Raw genomic sequence first — 19,899 nt, forward strand, 5'->3', positions numbered from 1 at the left:
CCTCCCACTTATCCAACAGCCACTCTACCTGGCCGCCACCCCAGAGCCATTCCAGCCTACCTTAGGCCCCTGGCCCATGCAGCTCTTGCCATACTTATCAAGCTGTCCTGCAGTGCATCGGCCATGCATATACAAACAGGCCCAGCTATCTGCTAACTGAACATTCAGTCTATTGCCTCGTAGGCCCAAACAAGTTCCTGCCACAGGCAGCGTCCCAGAGCCCATTCACCAATTAACTGGCTGGCAGATTATTGCCTAAGGAGATCTGAAAAGCTCCAGCCCTCCATATTCAGCCTCTGCTCAAGCCGGCGCCCCAAACACCTGCTCCAGGTTGGCTTCCCACTAACATCGCTCCTTTGCTCCCTGTTTTTTATGCTTTAATTTGATAGTAGTCATCAGCATCCATTTTGTGCTTACATTTAATTGGGTACACAGGATGGCGTGGACGCGTGAACCACATTAATTTGATTTTATAACTTCAGCCTGATTTTACGTCAAGTTCAACCTACATCCACCTCACCCCCACTCCAGCCTAAAAATGGAGGCCTTTTAATCTGTTCATTCTGTTTGTACTTTATACCTCAGAAGGTGATAGAGATAAGCATGAGCAACCAGATGCCAAATGTTTAGCTCTGTCTTTTTTGCTTCCCTATCTTTAGTTTTCGTCACCCTCCTCTTCATCACCACCACTCTATAGCTGACTGCTGGAACTTTCTGGCGGTCTGTCTGATGCTAATTGGTGGGTAAACAGGTCTGGTGTGAGCTCCCCCTCCACCCCCCTGTTCCTGATCACACACACATACTCGTACACACACAGGCATACACAAATACACGGCCCCCTGGAACCTCTTGCAGGACCAAATGGCTGGCAATGCTTGCCCGCCATCTCCCGCTGAGCCCTGGTGTGCGCTTTGGTGGCTCAGGCTGCTGTTCAAGCCCAGCGGGGGTTCATACACTCACACTCATACGCGTACAGACACACACAGTCTCCTTGTGTCCCCTGCACACCCGCCACCCGCTTTCACACCCCAGACAGCAGGACAGCAGGAGAACACACACACACACACGAAGGAACAGACAGACGCGGTCACTTTAGAGATGCAGGCCAAGCGCTGTAGGGGAGAAAAGTTTTCACTTAAACTGGAGAATTCTCTCTTCATTAGCGCCTTTGGACTTCAGGAAGAGTTCTGTTTATTTGTTCGTGATTTTTTTTTTTCCTCCTGTCTTTGTAGTTTTTCTTCTCTCTGTTTCTTTGTCTGTCCCTCTGTTGTCTCAGTGCGTTTGGACTTAGTTGAACTATAAAGTTTGATTCAAGCAGGAACAGAATGCAGTCTCGCCCAAAGCCGGAGCTACATTCATTTGGATCTTACCTGCTTGGTTCTGATGATTAAAAGAAATTGAATGAAACTGAAAATGTCTACAGATCAGGCTGCTCTGTAACCTGAGGCTAGGCTCTGTACTGAGTTACATCTGATATGTTAGGAGATGATGATGCTGTCATCGCATGCTTTAGTACAACATGTACAATCTTAGCTTCGAAATGAAAAATGATTTGCGTTTTTTTTTTTATATGCGGATTTTTATGAACTTTTCATCCTTTATTTCGAACCACTCAGCTGATAAAGCGTTGATCCAAACCAGTCTGCAGTAAAGTAGTGGTTTGCGTGTTGCAGACAGCAACCATGTCACCTGTGGGTCACCAAGCTGACTGCAGCATTCAACCCCTCGTGTCTCATCTGCCCCTTGTTCTCCCATGTTGCAGAGGGTGTCCTCTCCTCCTGTAATATCTGTCACGTCTGTGTTCGGCCATCATTCTTTTTCTGCATTACCGCTCCTTCCTCACCCATTTCTGCAGCTTATTTCAGAAGCACTCGTTGAGCGAGCTGGAGCACAGCTTTGAACTCACCTGTGGTTTTCCCTTCAGGTGGCCAATAGACACCCTGCCACCAAATCTTATTTGAAAACCTTTTGAATACGATCAACCATTGAAGACTTCATACAAAACTTAAAACAAAAACTCAAAACAAAAAAGCTTATTTTATCTAATAAACCAAAACATAGTAGCGCACAAATATGAAGCAGAATGAAAAGGTTTATTAAAATGAAATACTAATCCCTTACACTGTGATACTCCAAAATTGCAGTCCAACCAATGTACTTTACAAGTCCCCTAATTAGTAAATAGTCTATTCTTAGTATAAATGCAATTTGTTTTGAGCTTTACTGAATCGGAGTAGAACAAACATTTACTGCAGTTACAGCTGAGAATGAGGACTACAGGTCCTTCTCAAAATATTAGCATATTGTGATAAAGTTCATTATTTTCCATAATGTAATGATGAAAATTTAACATTCATATATTTTAGATTCATTGCACACTAACTGAAATATTTCAGGTCTTTTATTGTCTTAATACGGATGATTTTGGCATACAGCTCATGAAAACCCAAAATTCCTATCTCACAAAATTAGCATATCATTAAAAGGGTCTCTAAACGAGCTATGAACCTAATCATCTGAATCAACGAGTTAACTCTAAACACCTGCAAAAGATTCCTGAGGCCTTTAAAACTCCCAGCCTGGTTCATCACTCAAAACCCCAATCATGGGTAAGACTGCCGACCTGACTGCTGTCCAGAAGGCCACTATTGACACCCTCAAGCAAGAGGGTAAGACACAGAAAGAAATTTCTGAACAAATAGGCTGTTCCCAGAGTGCTGTATCAAGGCACCTCAGTGGGAAGTCTGTGGGAAGGAAAAAGTGTGGCAGAAAACGCTGCACAACGAGAAGAGGTGACCGGACCCTGAGGAAGATTGTGGAGAAGGGCCGATTCCAGACCTTGGGGGACCTGCGGAAGCAGTGGACTGAGTCTGGAGTAGAAACATCCAGAGCCACCGTGCACAGGCGTGTGCAGGAAATGGGCTACAGGTGCCGCATTCCCCAGGTCAAGCCACGTTTGAACCAGAAACAGCAGCTGAAGCGTCTGACCTGGGCTACAGAGAAGCAGCACTGGACTGTTGCTCAGTGGTCCAAAGTACTTTTTTCGGATGAAAGCAAATTCTGCATGTCATTCGGAAATCAAGGTGCCAGAGTCTGGAGGAAGACTGGGGAGAAGGAAATGCCAAAATGCCAGAAGTCCAGTGTCAAGTACCCACAGTCAGTGATGGTCTGGGGTGCCGTGTCAGCTGCTGGTGTTGGTCCACTGTGTTTTATCAAGGGCAAGGTCAATGCAGCTAGCTATCAGGAGATTTTGGAGCACTTCATGCTTCCATCTGCTGAAAAGCTTTATGGAGATGAAGATTTCATTTTTCAGCACGACCTGGCACCTGCTCACAGTGCCAAAACCACTGGTAAATGGTTTACTGACCATGGTATCACTGTGCTCAATTGGCCTGCCAACTCTCCTGACCTGAACCCCATAGAGAATCTGTGGGATATTGTGAAGAGAACATTGAGAGACTCAAGACCCAACACTCTGGATGAGCTAAAGGCCGCTATCGAAGCATCCTGGGCCTCCATAAGACCTCAGCAGTGCCACAGGCTGATTGCCTCCATGCCACGCCGCATTGAAGCAGTCATTTCTGCCAAAGGATTCCCGACCAAGTATTGAGTGCATAACTGTACATGATTATTTGAAGGTTGACGTTTTTTGTATTAAAAACACTTTCTTTTATTGGTCGGATGAAATATGCTAATTTTGTGAGATAGGAATTTTGGGTTTTCATGAGCTGTATGCCAAAATCATCCTTATTAAGACAATAAAAGACCGGAAATATATCAGTTAGTGTGCAATGAATCTAAAATATATTAATGTTAAATTTTCATCATTACATTATGGAAAATAATGAACTTTATCACAATATGCTAATATTTTGAGAAGGACCTGTATATCTCTACCAGCTTTGTACTTCTTGAGGATACAATTTATGCACCTTCTACTTTGCAAATTTGGAAACGGTTCAGTTAGATTGAAGTTATAGCATCTATGGACATAATTTTTTGAATCCTACCAAATTCTCAATTGTATTTACCTCTGAACTTTGACTGGGCCATTCTAGCACAATATGCTTTGATTTAAACCATTCCGTTGTAGCTCTGGCTCTAAGCTGGAAGCTGAGCCTCTGCTCCTGCCATAAAGCCTCTAACAGGTTTTCTCCCATGTTTGCCCTGAATGTAGAGCCGTCTATCTTCCCATCAGCTCTGAGCAGCGTGTTTGTCACTGCTGCAGAAATGCACCTCCCCACAGCATGATACTGCCACCACTGTTTTTTTTTTTATGCCTCACATAGAGCTTTAATTTGGTTTTATGTGACCAAAGCACTTTCTTCCACATGTTTGCTCTGTTGTCATGATGGCTTGTAACAATCAAAAAATGGGACTTCCCGTAATGGCTTTTGTGCATTCGTTCATTTTCCTTCCATTGCACAACTGTTCCCTGCTTTGAGTGGCTATGTTACACAAAGTCACAGTTTGGGTGGCTGGAACATGAAAAAATCGTTCAAGTGGTAATAAGCCTTTTGCAGGGTCAGCTCGTGTAGAGGACCAGGTAGCATCAGATGCTTTACTTTGTATTTATTTAACTTTGGATCCTTATTTGAATTTCCCTTTTTTTTCTTGGTTTTTTAAGAGACTAATGGCCAGAGAGTTCGATAGCGATCTGAATCCAAAAATGTCAGTTTTATTAGTTTCTTTTGCCACGGCAACATCATGCTTTTTGTCTTAAATCTGGAGTTTTAATGTATAAAAGCCCATATAAAATGGATGTTTCATGGTAGAAAGTGGATTTAGATTAACTGTCGTGTTAATGTCTCTGTTCATTTTTTGTCAGACAGGACGGGGAGAGTGCGGAGCGGGCTTATGCCGAGGAAATAGCTTCTGTGACCCTTTCAGCGCAGGAACGGGAGAAGAAGCTGGCTGTCATGCTGCAGAAAATGGAGGCTGAACACCTGCAGAGAGGTCAGTGCTTCAATGCACAGGAATGGCTCTGTTTTTATTTTATTTTACCCTCTTCTTTAATGTTACCAACAGGGTAAAGTTACTATATTTAATCAATGAATGTGAATTGCTTAGCTTGGTTTTGTTGGCATCTCCAGTTTAATTTGCTGGATCCTCAACATTTTTCACTTTCTCTTGGTGTTACTTTTCAAATGGCTTTCACATGTATGACATTCCTGTTCTGTCACGTTTTGTTTAACTTTGTTCTGCTAACAGTTTTAAATCAGTGAATATATTACAGTATCTGCTGCAGGTTGGCAGATGCTGATACTTCACTGTGAGCTAGTTGATGACACAATAATACATTTCTATGGCTGCTGTAGGCTGGAAAGAGGTCAATAACTAATAAACGGATGATTCAATGCTAAATATAGAGTCACTGAATATAGATACACATATTCATACATGATGGTTATAAGGCAGGTGGAAAGTGGGCGTGAATCTTCACATATGGCTGCTTTTGAAGGTTTTCAGTGAGGAACCAGACTTTATAAAACCTTGACATTTTACACAGAGGTTTCTCTTTAGATGTATGTGACCAGATATGCTGTCATAACCATCTGTTAGAGAAGAAATACTTGATACACAATAACATTATCATAAAAAAACACAGAACTCATTGAAGCCGTTACTGGATTGTCTTGCAGAGATTAAGGCCTGGATGATCTCTAGCTTCCTCTACCTCAACTATAATAAAACAGACGCTATAGTATTTAGGAGACCTGATTAGATCTAGAACTAGAAAACGGGAACATGTAACTCCAGTCCTGGCTTTACTCCAATGGCTTCTTGTTCATTACAGGATTGATTATATCTACTGGTTTTCAAGGGTCTTATTGGTCTCACCCCATCATATTTAAAGGATGTTCTAAAACCCCATACATTCACAAGAACATTAAGGTCAAACAACCAGTTGCTCTTATGCGCCTTTTCCACTGGCTTGATTTGTCCCCACCCGACTCCATTCCGTTCACTTTGTGAGCATTTCCATTATTGTTTTTTCTGTACCAGTACCTAGTTTTTTGATCCCTGCTCCTGAGCAGGTACGATTGGGACTACATGTGACGTGAACAGACTGGTGTTCACTGATTGGCCATGGGACCAGGAGAAATGAGAAGGTTTTTGCTGAGGTAGTGCAGAGAAAGGGTTAATAAAAATCATGCGCAACAACAACAATATTAAGGACCACAATGGCCGAAGCGTGTCACTGAAATACAATTTCATTGTTTACAAATCATAAACCATGCATGAAGGCTGAAAGAAAAGAAAAAGGACACAGCAGCTTTCTGAATTACACGCTAGTAGGGGGCGCTGTATTCAATAACATCCTAAATCAGCTGATCACACATAAAATCAGCTGTTTAGACATACAAACATTTCCCCCAAAACACACAAAACAATGCCACCTTGAAACAACGCGTTTGGTTTGGACATTTATTGATGGTTTTTAAGCGAACCAGGGTCTGCAGGAGGAGGGAGCAGGCAGAGAGCAGCTGCCCGTAATCAGACGGCCTGTGTTGGACCGAACGAGAGGACGAGCCCGCTGAGTCTGCTGAGCACGGATATGCCACATCCAACCTAAAACTAACTTCACCGTGGTCAGAAGTCCGCGGTTTAAAGTCCTTGTCCTCGATATCGTCATGGCTGAGACACAAACGTCTTCATAAAGCCCAAAATGTTAACTTCAGGCAAACTTTGGAGCTTCACCATCCAGACAGCAGCGACCCTCCTCTTCTCCTGCCACACCCACCTCATATCAGAACCCCTGAGCCTTATTTTATAAGTTCTGGCTGGGCTGTGGTCCAGATCATTATCCCATTGGATCATTTTATACATGAAAAAACATATACAAGACATTCTTGCATGTACAATAATACAATTGATATTTGTATTTTATTTGTTTACTTTTGATCGTTTGATGCAGATTACTTTAATGTGATAGTTACACAGTGATGTTAACAGCAGCACAGCGTACTACACTGACGGCTAGAGGTGGGGCTTCAGCCGCCATAGCTCCAGCTGTCAGAGGGCCAGTAGAAACACAACTGGTATCGTGCTGAGTAGAGCGGAACCGAGTGGAGCCACGGCGCCTAAAGTGAGCCAATGGAAAAGGGGAATTAGATGTTCAGTAAAGTAGAGGTGATCGTGCCTTCTCTGTTGCAGCCCCAAAATTGGAAGAATCTACCGATCCATATAAAAGCTGTTCAGAATCTCAAGACTTTTAAGGTGCTTTTGAAGACCCACCTCTACTTTATGGTTTTTAAATTGAATAGAGCTTGAAATATTTTGGGACTATTTGTTTTTTTCATTACATTATTTCTTTTTAAACTGATTAATTATTTTATTTATGTCTTCTGTCATTTTTCTTCTTTTTGACTACTGTCAATATTTTCATTGTTCCCGCTGAGCAGCACTTGTTTGCCTCTTGTTTGTTGTGCTATATAAATAAAGTTAATGTTGACAAAAAACTGATGGTGTATTGAGCAAATATGGGGTTTTCACCACATCTATCAAATTGTCTCCTCCAACTTAGAAAGTGAAAACCAAAATGAGTCCACACTTATGTGGTTTTGAAAACTGTCATTTAGCTGGGTGCCTAATTCTCCATTAGAGTGACTTTAAACCTTAGGACGACAGAGTGAGTGTCACGTCAGCACTGCAACAGTCAGACCCTAATACAGAGGTGAAATGGACCTAATAATCTGCTCCCATAGAGGGACAGTTAGGTTTGTACAACTATAAGTAGCATTGTAAAAATTGGCTTGAGTAAAACAAAACTGTAGTTGATCTACAATTAACAAGCTCATAGTAATAGTTACTTTTGGGAGGAGATGTTGGTGACACTGACAGGTTTTTACATTCTCCTTGGCTATCGGCCATCCCTTAATAAATTAAATCATTATTTGAAAACTGCATTTTGTATTTATTTGGGTTATCTTTGTCTGATATAAAGTGTTTCTGGTGCTGATGAGTGTGATCTGCTGCACTAAAGTTGCAGACCTACAGATAATTTGCAGTGTCCTCACTGCACTGCACTCACAGAGAGTGTTTTTAATCTATGCTCTTTGTTTTCCTCTGTAACAAGATTATGATGAAATATAAGATATATCACAATACTTAAAAGAAGTACAGATTGTAAAACCTATTTTAAAAGTAGAAATACTACTCAAAGTACCACAAATAAAGCTTATTTTTTAATCCCATCTCTGCCAAAACAGTGGTCATTAATTTTAGGTTGATCACAGTTTGTATTGTTGTGGTTCTCTAACATAATTGAAATGAGGAAATATATGTGAAACTTTTATTGAAAGAGTAAGACAAGGCAGTAGGTTGAATTTAATATCTCACATGTTATTGATTTGTCCAGTTTTCTTTTCCATTTTAGCTCTTATTACATTTTTAGATGTTGCCTCAGCCAGAAATGCCTTCTAATGTGTTTTATTCAGAAGTCCCTTTCTGGCTTGTAAACATTTTGAAAACTTGTCACAGTGGCTTTTGTGGGTACAGTGCTGTCTCAAACTTTACTTACAACACAGACATGTGTCACTGCCAGAAGTCCTCTGAGGACACGGCTATTTTGAGGTTCTCACCAGCTTTGACAATAATTCTAGCAAGACAAAGGGGTTATCGCATGAGAGGTGCAGGTGTTTCCAGTGTTCCTGCAGTGTAGACATGGAAAATGAGAGTGACTTCAAACTGGATTGGTCCTACAGTACTGAAGACCCTGTACATGATTGCTCAAAACTGACTACACCTGTGGTTCAGGTGGGAAGGGCGATGTGAAGGACTTTTTACGGCACAGTCTTCTATGTAGTGGCATGCTAGTGTAGAGGGAGATCTGTGGTGGGACTAAGAGACTGAATAGCTGTTCAGGAGAACCAGCACGGGCCTGGACTGTTTTCTGGGAACCCCTCTTCAGGAAGATATTCGCTTAGTTATATTCTTTAATGGACAACTCCTCTCTCCACCTGCCGCACACTGTGGAGGCTCTGAGCAGCTCATCTAGCAGCAGACTCTGACATTCATAGTAAACAAGTGAACATTTCCACAGGTTCCTCATCCCATCGACCATCAGACTGAACAACACCACCTCTTGCTGGTGCACTGTGTTGGTGTTTTTGTAATATATATGCACTACAGCAAGTACATCACAGAATTAAAGGTAGCTAGTGTTTTTCCTGATCACTAGGAATGCAAAATTGTCATTGTGCATAAAAATATCTATCTTTTATCATGTTACAGTTGTTTGTATGTATTTTAAATTCTTTTGTACTAAATAGCTGTTTTATAATAATCTATTGGTTTTGTACTTTATATTACATTTTTAATCAGTACTATTGGCCTGCCTACAGTTTCTTACTTGCTCTGTCCAAATTCCAACTTTCTACATCCTTTTACTGCTCTCCCCTGGTGGGATTTATACGGTTCTTTTAACTTATCTTGTCTTACTGCCTTGAAGTGTGCAGGCTACAGCCTTCAGCCACAATGCTTTGACGTGTCTACTCAGATTAAATAAGAGCATTGCGCTACAGTTAGTGCTGGTTCCTGTTGTGCTTGAGCTGGACCGAAACAAAAACCAGAGGAGACCTTGAGCCGGCCTCTCTACAGATTCATGGCTTCCGTCTCCTCCTGAAGGATATTTCATCGGGGTGGATCTTAAATCTTCCAAACGCATGTTTTGCAGTCTAATATGTGGTGAAATAACTCTCGGCTGAGTTCAAATGACCTTTTAAAAGAGCAGGAAGAAAAAAAAGAACAGTCTTTAAGAAGAGAATAAAGAGTAGCCAAGCACAGGGAAGAGGGAAGGTGATGGGAGCAGAGCAGAGAGAGAGACCCGACTCGGAGCTCCCTGTCTGTCTGCACAGCAGAGCTGCTGCTGTTACCACATCTGTTGTGCCATCTGGATCCTCCCCTCACACACACCCACCTCCAGCCACCCTCCCTCCCTCGCCTATCTGATCTTTTTATTTACCTGTGGTTCCCTTCAACTAGCAGGGAGCCTGCTGGTGCGCAGAACAAAGATGGAGAGTATGGAGGAAAGAATGGATGGTGTGGGGGGGGTAAACAAAGAGTTTCTTTTTGGCGTGTGTCGGCAGCACACATGTTGTCTAAAGAGAGCTGACATCAGAACACAGCAGGAAACCGTGGATGGGGAGGGGATAGAGGGGTGGATGTCCTTTAGTAACTCGCATCACTTCCTCTCCCCGTGCAATCTAACAGACGAGCAGGATAATTAGCTTTCTTGCTCTCCAAATCCCGCCTCTCTGTCCATCCGTTTGTCCTTCCGTCCATCCGTCCCCTTCTTCTCCGCTCCACTCCCACCTTTTTTTTTTCCCCTTTTTGTTTTTGTCATGTTTCTGTTTTTGTGTAAATGTGTACAGACCAGCCCCTAGATGATATCAGATTTGTCCCTCCATCCCTCCCTCCTTCGCTCCCTCCCTCATTTTTCCTCTGTTTGTTTCCAGTGCCAGTTCTGCTGTGTTTCTGTGTCCCATGGTTCTTTTTGGCCTACACATGGCAAGACCTATTCAAAGTCCGCTCAGTTAATTAGCATTCCTCATTCAACTTTTGCAGCCCCGACCGAAACTTCTTTAAGTGTATGTGTGCATGCACGGCTGTAAGACTTACTAGTTTTAGAGTTTAATGCTCTGTACCATCCTATGTCTGCAGGAGCGCTACAGTTAATGAACAAAGACATATCAAATTTCACCCAATATAATCATAGTTTTGTACAAAACATTTTAAGTTCAAGCATCAGAATGCAACAATGCAACACAGTGCAGAGATATATCTGCTTTTTCATTTGTATTGTAATTGCACGCAAAGCAAGAAAAACATATCATGTCAGTCACTTTTCAAAGTCTTTGGTGTTTTTGGTTTTGTTCAACACTAATAGAATGCTGGAGCAGGTGGATCATTCCCACAATCCAAACGGCAGCCATTGTTTTTTTTTCTCCCTCTTTTTAAATAGCAGACATATGTTCGAGAGTAAAACGTAGACCATTTCAAAGGAGCGATGAAAGCCCGGTGTTGGATTGTTCAGAAAGAGGCTCCCATGTGTGGATGAGGACGTGGCAGGAAGGCTACATAAAAAGGAGAAAGAAAGCACTTTCAAACAAAAATCTCGCTCCTTTCAACCTTTTTTCGCACACTTTAAATTTCCGTTCTGTCTTCAGTGTACGGCTGGTTCTCTCTGTACACCGATTCTTGTTGTTTGAGCACTTTTATTGTTGATGAGACTGTTGACAAGTGCATTTTTGGATGTGCATTAAAAGAGACATATGTTTCCTGCTTTTGCTGCAGTATTCCTCACAATTGGTGTCAGCGCTTTGCTTGGCCATAAGGTAACAGTTGTCCTCTAATTCATAAGGCTATTGTAGTTTTTTAAGGTATGTATCAACTAAATAGGCTTTTGAAATAGAGACATTTCAAACCTTTATTTTTGTGCCATAGGTACAGATTTGTAGATATTTGCATAAAAGTTGTTTCTCAGCCAAGACTTAGATAGAACTAAAGAATGAATAAAACCAAATTACTGCCCATCAACACATCATTTTTTACTTTTGTTATATATTTTTTTTTTATTCAGACAGTATTTTACACAGAAACAAATGTTTTAAACTATTTCATATTCCTTGAATTTTTGAATTGCATTTAAAATATCGAGCTGTAAATAATTGGCAGCAACAAGCAGTGCAGTCTGTCAATATTGTCCCTTATTTACTAAGGGGGAATATTACCAATGTTTCCCATTTCAGATTTTTACTGTACAGCTTCTCTGATTTGCCTTCCATCTGAGCGGACAAAGCCTTTAAACCCGGTAATAATATTCAGCTATTACATAATTTCCTGTCAAGGAGCACATTAAACTTCTCATTAATGCCACTGATGACACATCTGTAGGGTCTGTGAGTACCTCTACACTATGTCCCCTACAGAGCAGCTACCTGTGGCCATCCAACTCTACATCGCCTCCCCATAACTCTCATTTGCAATGCCATCGTTTGTTCAGTATTATTCCTTTTCATTTGGGATTACAGAGATCTGAACATTTAACATAGCCCTAACCTTCACCTGTTTATAATTGGTCTTTACAGAGTGGTTAAAATTTATTTTTGGATTTTTTTACATATTCATTTAGACTGAATGATACTAAATGATATATTTCTGGAGAGACACTCTCCCATTTCTGGGATCTTCACGGTCCATTTCCGATGTTTGTTTTTTTTCCAAAGCCTTTATATGTCGATTTCATTTTTAGCTGATTCTGATTTCTCTTTAAGAACTGTAAGAAGATATAAAAATAGTATTAAAAGAATTGTTTCTGTCATTACAAACATTTACTAGCAATTAGACCCAGCAGCTATCTTTGTGTACTTCCTCTGAAGGTTGATCCATACTTTAAAGCTGTAGTAGGTAACTTTTGTAAAAATGTATTTTTTACATATTTGTTAAAGGTGCCACTATGTCCTGACAGTAGAATATGAGACAGATTATCTGTCAAGCTCCTCTAGCTCCTCCAAGTGGGCCTATTGTCATTTGCAGAAATACACTGCTCCCGGTCAGAAACAACCAATCACAGCCAAGAGGAACGTCTTTGTGTTGTCAATAACGCTCATGGGCACACTGCTCACACCCCTCCCCCTCGTGTTCAAGATTGCCGGTGTGCTGCAGATGTGCTAATGGCGCTGAGCTAATGATTTGAGGACCAAGTTTGTTGTAAAAGTATGGGCAGGCTATAGTCAACGTAATGCATATCATTGATGTTTTGTTCCTACCAGTGAATGCACCATTTGTGTTGTTTATCTGCTGTCATCGGTGTCCCTTCATACTAGCCTGCGCATTTATGACAGGCTCCACTGTGGAGGGAGGGCTGTAGCAAGTTGAAATATCAATAAAACAGTGGTAGTACTTTGTTGGATTATATTCAGCCTTCCCGTTATCTGCTTTAAGTCTTGCACTCTCACAGCCTGAGTGAACAGCAGACGTGTCTTGACATGCTGTAGAAAATATAGGTTCTGTTTAAACGGCTTCTAATTGCTTCTGTCGTTTTTTTCTGACTCTGAAACAGAGAAAGGATAAGATCGAGTGCTCTCCTTTAAGTAACAACTTCTACACCAATAACTTTTGTGTTTAGTGTGATCTCATAGATCATATTCACGGTGCCTTCAGATCAGAAAAAGAGATCAGATTTTTGAGGTTCTCACCAGTCAAGGCCTTTCAAGCTGAAAATCAGCCGATTCTGTTCCCCTCTACCATTTAAAAAAATAAAACATTTGTTTAGAACAGTTGCTACCAGTCATATTCAATACATTTAAATAGGCTTTCCGATGAGGCCCGTTTGTCAGATTAAAAGTACCTTTAGAAAATAACCTTTAAGCAGGTCTTATACTTTTTATTAATCCTACATTTCTGTTTAAAATATTTGTTTATTTTTTATTGGTCTGATGTAATATTCTGATCTTGTCATGTTTCCATTAGATGTAAGCAGAAAATCATCACAATTAACAGAAATAAAGGCTTGAAAACATCAGTCTGTGTCTAATCAATCCATGTGTTTTACTTAATGAATTAAGTTACTGTAAAAAGGAACTTTTCAATAACATTCTAATTTGTCAAATATGACTATCTATATGTAATGTGTTTTTAAGAGGATAAATACAGCAATGTGATGTTTTCTATGATTTCTTCCAGTTGGAGATATGGAGAATCTCATGGGTTCCCAGAATTCCCTTAACAGGAAGCTCAAAGAGGAATGCTGCAAACTTGGGGCCAAACTGGGACAGTTGTCTCATCATAGCAGGTCAGTGATTCCTCCTAAACATTTATTCTCTTCATTACGCTTTTATTTCCCCCACCATGTTGCCTCCTAACTCGGTGGCATAACTTTCTCATTTTGTTTTCTGTTTCATGGGAACAGTTGTTTGTTCTCTCCCTCTGTGCTTTATTCCCTGTCTGTTTGACGTCCATGTCATCATTTCACAAAATCATCATCCATCCAGGCTGTTGGGCAGAATATGTGAAAAAACTACAAACTGCTCTGCAGTCTGACCTGTTTTCTTGTTAACCTGATGCTACAATAGTCACAGCAGGCCTGCCCAGCTCTCCATCTGGACTGCCTGTGTGTGTGTGTGCATGTACGTGTACTTCAGAGTGTGTGTGTATGTACAAGCCTGACCCTCGGCCCAGTGTCCTGTCAGCTGTTGGAGCTGTGCTACACATTAGTCACATGACAGCCCTCAATCTGGCCGAGACAGACCGCGCTGGTCTCACCAACCACAGGATACGCACACACAGTCCAAAGTATGCAGAGTACTTCCTTGTGGTACATGCTGTATTCATTTAGGCATACAATACGTCTGAGCTCTGTGTAAAAGGATGCAGAGACTTGCAGGTTGTCATGCCGTCCACTCTGCTGGATGAGTGTGTGAAGCTGCAGTGTGGTGTTAGGTGCTGTAGGCTGTTTGCGCCCCTGGAGTCCAGGCCCGCTCTAGCGGTTAAGGTTCTGCTGGACGGCCTCAGCCAGGCTAAGCGAGGGTGCACCATGACAGCTGCAGTGAGACAAGCAAACAACCTAATTTATTGTTTTCAGTTGTTAGTCTTGCTGATGTTGTGTTAATCAGACTTCGGGCTGCTGGTCTGTGTACTCTGGCTGCAGCAGAGTTACTCGCTGCATTTGCTGTCTCCTATTTTTACTGTTGCTGTTAATGGAAACACCAAGTTCTCAAATAATAACCTCAAAAAACTGTTTTGGATTCCGAAATATATATATATATATTTAAATATAAACATTATATTTAAACAGCAGAGTCTACAGCGAGTCAGTTAATACTGAACTACTTTAAAATAGGACAAAACTAGATTAAAACGATGCAGTTTTCACCTGAAAGGTGTTTTGGATCCTTGTACGTTTTCTTTTTTTTAATTTCATGATTGTTTTTTAAATATTGCTCTATTTGCCTGTTCTAGCATGGTGAGGTGTACTTTCATTTTTTTTTCTTTGCATTTCTGCTTCCTGTGCACAGAAGTGAGCTGGAGCAGCTGACTCTGGAGAAGCAGCACTTAGAGGACACGGTGAAGCGTCTGAGAGCCCGCTGCTCAGAAATGGAGGAACAGTGTGTCCAGCATGGACGCATGCACCAGCGCATGAAGGACAGGTGTGCAAACCTTTGCATCGGTTTTCATTGAAGTTCCTTGTTTCTGGTTGCAGAAATAATTATTGAATTCAAAGTTGTTCTTTTTTTTTTTTTTTTTTTTTTTTGAAGGAACAGGATTTTGGTAGCATTTTATATAGTTTTTATTTGACAGTTTGGTCCATGTTGAGATCAGAAAACTTTTATTAATGTGATGGCTGGACTTGGATCACATGCGGCAACTTACTGCTTTCAAATATTAGTATACTTATAACTTTTGCTGGAAATTTTAGAAATAGGACAAGGATGGAGGTTTAACATCCTAATTCTAAGGAACATTAGATGTATAATTACACATGCACCCAAAGCTGCTGTTATTTTCTAACCATTAACAGCTGAACAATCACATATGAAATCATCACTCTGCATTCCCTTGTGCCGAGGCTGCTTTTATGTGAAAAAATAAAATGTGTGAGGAAAGAAAACTGTATATGCGATATCTAAAAATGCAGTTGTGAAATGTACTTAAACACAGGATGCACACCTCTGCGGCTCTAAGTACCGTTCTTAGGGGACGAAGAGCAGTGTAAACTAGGTATGGGCCGGTTACAGTAATCAGCTACCAAAGTTTTAAAAAGTTACAATTTCAAATCTGCAAAAAAAAAAAAAAAACACCTGCTGTCCTTCCAGGTCATTTTAAGCAGTAAAAAAAAAAGATCAGAAACCAGCTGAATGAAGTAGAGAATAATGCAGCACGGCTCCTCCCCCGCTTGTTGCTGCATACTGTCCATCAGCTGTCTGAAAGAAGGCTGCTATACTTTTTCCCTCACTTACTTACAAGAAAGATAAATTCAGCAATTTGGACAAATTTATTTATAACTAAAGGAGCGCCATTCAGGCTGGCTACTTTCAGTGTTACTCCGTAACGGACACGGCTACTAAAAGGTGTTATATCCTGTGCATTACGCACTTGACAGGTTGGCGTCAGGAGGTGTCTATTTCATATTTAGCTGTAGTATGTGTATTACAATTAAAATGGCAGTAAATAAAAGATAAATACAACAATATTATAGTTGTAATATTCAGTATATGACTTTTTCAGCACTAGGAATAATTGTTCTTAGATCATATTATATATTTTGTTTTAAATCCTTCTGAGTAATATTGTGATCCCATGAAACAGTGGAAATCCCACACCATCCCAGCTCTATATCACCTTAACTTGAGACATGAAATTCTGCAATAAGGCAAAGGTCCTAAAATTAGGAAGCTAACAGGCCTAAAAGTGCAAAAATACGCAGTGCTATTATACAAGATTATTAGAAAATAATGGGGATTCTCTGGTACCCATTCACTTCTTTTCTTGAACATGGAGCTATTTATATAATCAGATTATTATTTCTAGTTAATCTGAATATTAGTTGATTTCCATACTTTAAAAAGCTGCAGTTAAAAGTTGTTCTGTCGCTGTGATCTGTGCTTGCGATGCCGGGGTCTCCTACTCCTGAGTTTGGAGCCCAGTTGGTGTGTGTCTCCACAGGGCATCTGGCGTGCAGCCTGGCTCTGCCAGTGTGGGCGAGGGTGTGTGGGTGTTGTTGCCCCACTCTGCAGGATCTCTACCCCAGTGCCCACCCCAGCACCTCCACCATCACTTCCACTTTGCGCTCACACACCACCTAACTCACACACACACCCTTCTCTCCTGCTCCATCACTGACACTACATATTGTCTTCCACCCACCGGTGTTAACCTGCCGACAGTCAGGACGCTGCCAGAAAACAAAGTTTACCAAGTCACAGCTGTCTCCCGGTCGTGCCCGACTGTTTTTGTGCAAAAGAAAAACAATTTTAAGTTGTCACGGATTGCCGAGGCTGAATGTTCTGTATGTTTCCATGCATATGCTGTGGTGGTATTTTTTCCTCCTGTGCGTGTGAGTCTGTGTGCACGTCTGTGTGCGTATGAGTAGTAGCTATTGCATGCTCTCAGGAGGGTAAGCAGAGTTGGATTTTGGCTGCCAAAAGTGGATTGGCTGGGAAGTTGGCACCCAACTTCTCTCTTCTCCCAACTGAACCACGATAATCACTCTTGGCATTTATGAAGTTTTATTTTCTGCTTTGACACTCAGCTTGTTGATGAAACCTCCAGATAGTTAAAATTCTCCAGAGTTCAGCTCTAGCGTAGGTCAGTTTGGGAGCGAGTGTTGATCCGTTTGACCACGTTTCTGCATGCTAAGGTGTGTGTGTGTGTGTGTTGGGGAGGGGATTTGTTTGGTTTAAGCAGGAAATGCATGGACTTTGCATTTGATTTAGTTGGTTTGTTGTAAGGAGGTAGAGCAGAGATGAATTCAAGCAGCATTATCTGTTTTTTATTGTTCCTTTTTTTGCAGATGGAACTTCTTGTGTTTTAAACACCACATATATTTTGTTTGCAATAGAATGAACAAAAAGTATGCATTTTTACATCGTGTTTCGAAGCTTTATAGAAGTCTTGTATTTTACTTTGAACTTTCACATCTTTTTCAAGTGTTTATCACTTTGTTCATATATTTAGCTATAAGCCAGTAGGTCATATGGTCGTTGTCTTGCACTGAATAGCAATGCAGACTCTCTCAGTCCTCCCATCTATACGTTGGGTATTGTTCGTTGTTCCCTCCAGGCCCGATTGCTCAGCGGGCGCCCCGCCGCACCATTCGGGGGTTAAGGTGTACGTGTTAACAAGCTGGTGTAAGTGGGTTCAATATCCAGCACCCCGCCCCTCCCCACAGCCTCTCCATCGGCCCGCAATCTGTGCTGCGAAGAGCGGCAACAGCGCACCACGCACAAAACATTTGGAAAATCAGCTTGATTTATTTTTACATGGGCAAGCTGATTGCCAAACTACACAGGGGTTTTAGCACACAATGTTTTGCTGTGCCAGTTAATTATTTATTTCACTATTTCTATGTTGTTGCTTTTCTCTTTTTTTGAAAGTTGAACATGAAGGGGAGGGATGGAGGAAGAGAGAGAGGAGAGTTGGAGCGGGACAGCAGAGAGGTAGAGAAGACGCAGAGCCAGCCAGTGTAAATGATTCATTTACAGTTCTGGAGATTAGCTGTTTACATTTAGTTTTGTAAAAGAACAGAAGTGAACTTTTTCCTTACATTTATGTTTTTAATACTAATTTTAGTTTTTTACATACAAAGTAGGGATTGACCAGTCAATTAGCCACAAATTTAAATTAGCTAACTTTCCTTTGATTGTCATTGGTGATCAGGTCAAATTAGTTGTTTTCCTTTTCCAGTTCTGTAAATGCATTAAAGCTAAGGACAACCAAGGACATCAATGTTTAGTTTAATTAAAAGAAAACACATAAATGTTTGGGGCATGTTCCGATGCATAAACTGGGTTTGAGTTAGTAATTTCTTAATTTTCTACTAAAGAACCCACATTACATTTTATCTTCCTCTGTGTTATACTAGTTCGAAAGATCAATATGTTGAGGTCAGACTTCAAAGAAGACAGGAAATCGATATCGCCTAGGACGAGCCTGATCACAACATGTCTCGAGAAAGAAATTAAATATTTGGAAAATATAAATATTTCAGATACTATTGCTAAATATTGCTATGATGATTAACGCTGTGTCTCCACCACCCTGAGAGGTTTAGCATCTTAACCACTAAAAATAGAAATCAGGTGTTAAAGTAAAGGACAGCTAGAGTCGATCTAAGTGGAAAAAGGTATCCCTGATACATGGAGCCTGAATGTATGACAGCTAAATGATACTATCCTAACAAATATGGTGTCTTAGCAGTCCTTTGTGTTTCCGATGCTGAAAATGTGATGAGCATTGCATCACATTTAATAATAAAAAGAGGCACAAACCTTTAATGTCTATTTCTGCACAGATTTGTTTTTTAATGCAGAACTGTTCTTCTATTTTCAAAGAAGTGTAACTGATTATTTTTCATCTTAAATTTACCCCAGAAATACTGTTATAATAACACTATAAGGTTCATAATTTTCAGATTGTTGTTGGAATAAATGTTAAAGCTAAGTGACGGAAACAGATGAATTTCCATTCATGAACACATTTGTTTCAGATTGATCTTGATGTAAAATGTAAAACAATTTTCTGTAAGATTTAAGATCTAAATCCAGTTTCTCAGCCGTGACTTCCCTCTTCTTCTTCACCTCCTTTTTGCCCCTCTCGTGCACTTGAACTTGCTTCCTCTCTTCTCCTTTTCCTCCCCTCGTCCTTCTGTACTAAACACCTCGTAACCTTTCTTCACCTCACAGCTGTTCGCAGGCTGTTTCACCAATTATCACTACAGTCGTACACACACACACACACAACAGACCAGCCTCACACCAACGGTTATTGAAGCGCATGTAGGGGCAGCAGAGTGTGTTTGCCAGAATCGAGTGTGAGTATGTGCCGTAGAGGTGCAGTCTTATAAGGAGAGTAGCAACATATACGCAGATGTGCCTGTAGATCCACAGGCTTCACACGGCCATATGGCCTCCACTAAGAAGGATTGTGCGTACGTCTGGAGGAAAAGCGAATAGGGGAGGGATGGAGGGCCATGTGTGGCATGAGCTGTGCAAGCAGTTGTTGAAGTATGCACGCCTGTGGATGTGTGCGTGTGTTTGCACCAGAGGCTCCAGCAGATCGGTTAATGGAACAAATGGTTGCGGCGGGCCGGGGAGGAAGGAACAGGCTTGCTGCTACTGCGGGCGGACGGCGAGCCTCGGGCGAGGGCTGCTTCATCTGGGCTCCTGCTGCACACGC

The 19,899-nt window shown here is 41.2% G+C and overlaps 1 protein-coding gene across 1 annotated transcript in view; it reads left to right on the forward strand.

Moving 5' to 3' along the window:
- LOC124858603 (serologically defined colon cancer antigen 8 homolog) overlaps positions 1-19,899 on the forward strand; it is a 64,349-nt gene that overhangs the window by 32,764 nt on the left and 11,686 nt on the right. Inside the window, exons 14-16 of the mRNA XM_047350660.1 lie at positions 4,829-4,956; positions 13,690-13,798; positions 15,021-15,152. Coding sequence (XP_047206616.1) covers positions 4,829-4,956; positions 13,690-13,798; positions 15,021-15,152 — 369 coding nt within the window. The remainder of the gene's footprint in view (positions 1-4,828; positions 4,957-13,689; positions 13,799-15,020; positions 15,153-19,899) is intronic.

This window comes from Girardinichthys multiradiatus, chromosome 22, assembly GCF_021462225.1.
Source record: "Girardinichthys multiradiatus isolate DD_20200921_A chromosome 22, DD_fGirMul_XY1, whole genome shotgun sequence".
Classification (NCBI taxonomy): domain Eukaryota; kingdom Metazoa; phylum Chordata; class Actinopteri; order Cyprinodontiformes; family Goodeidae; genus Girardinichthys; species Girardinichthys multiradiatus.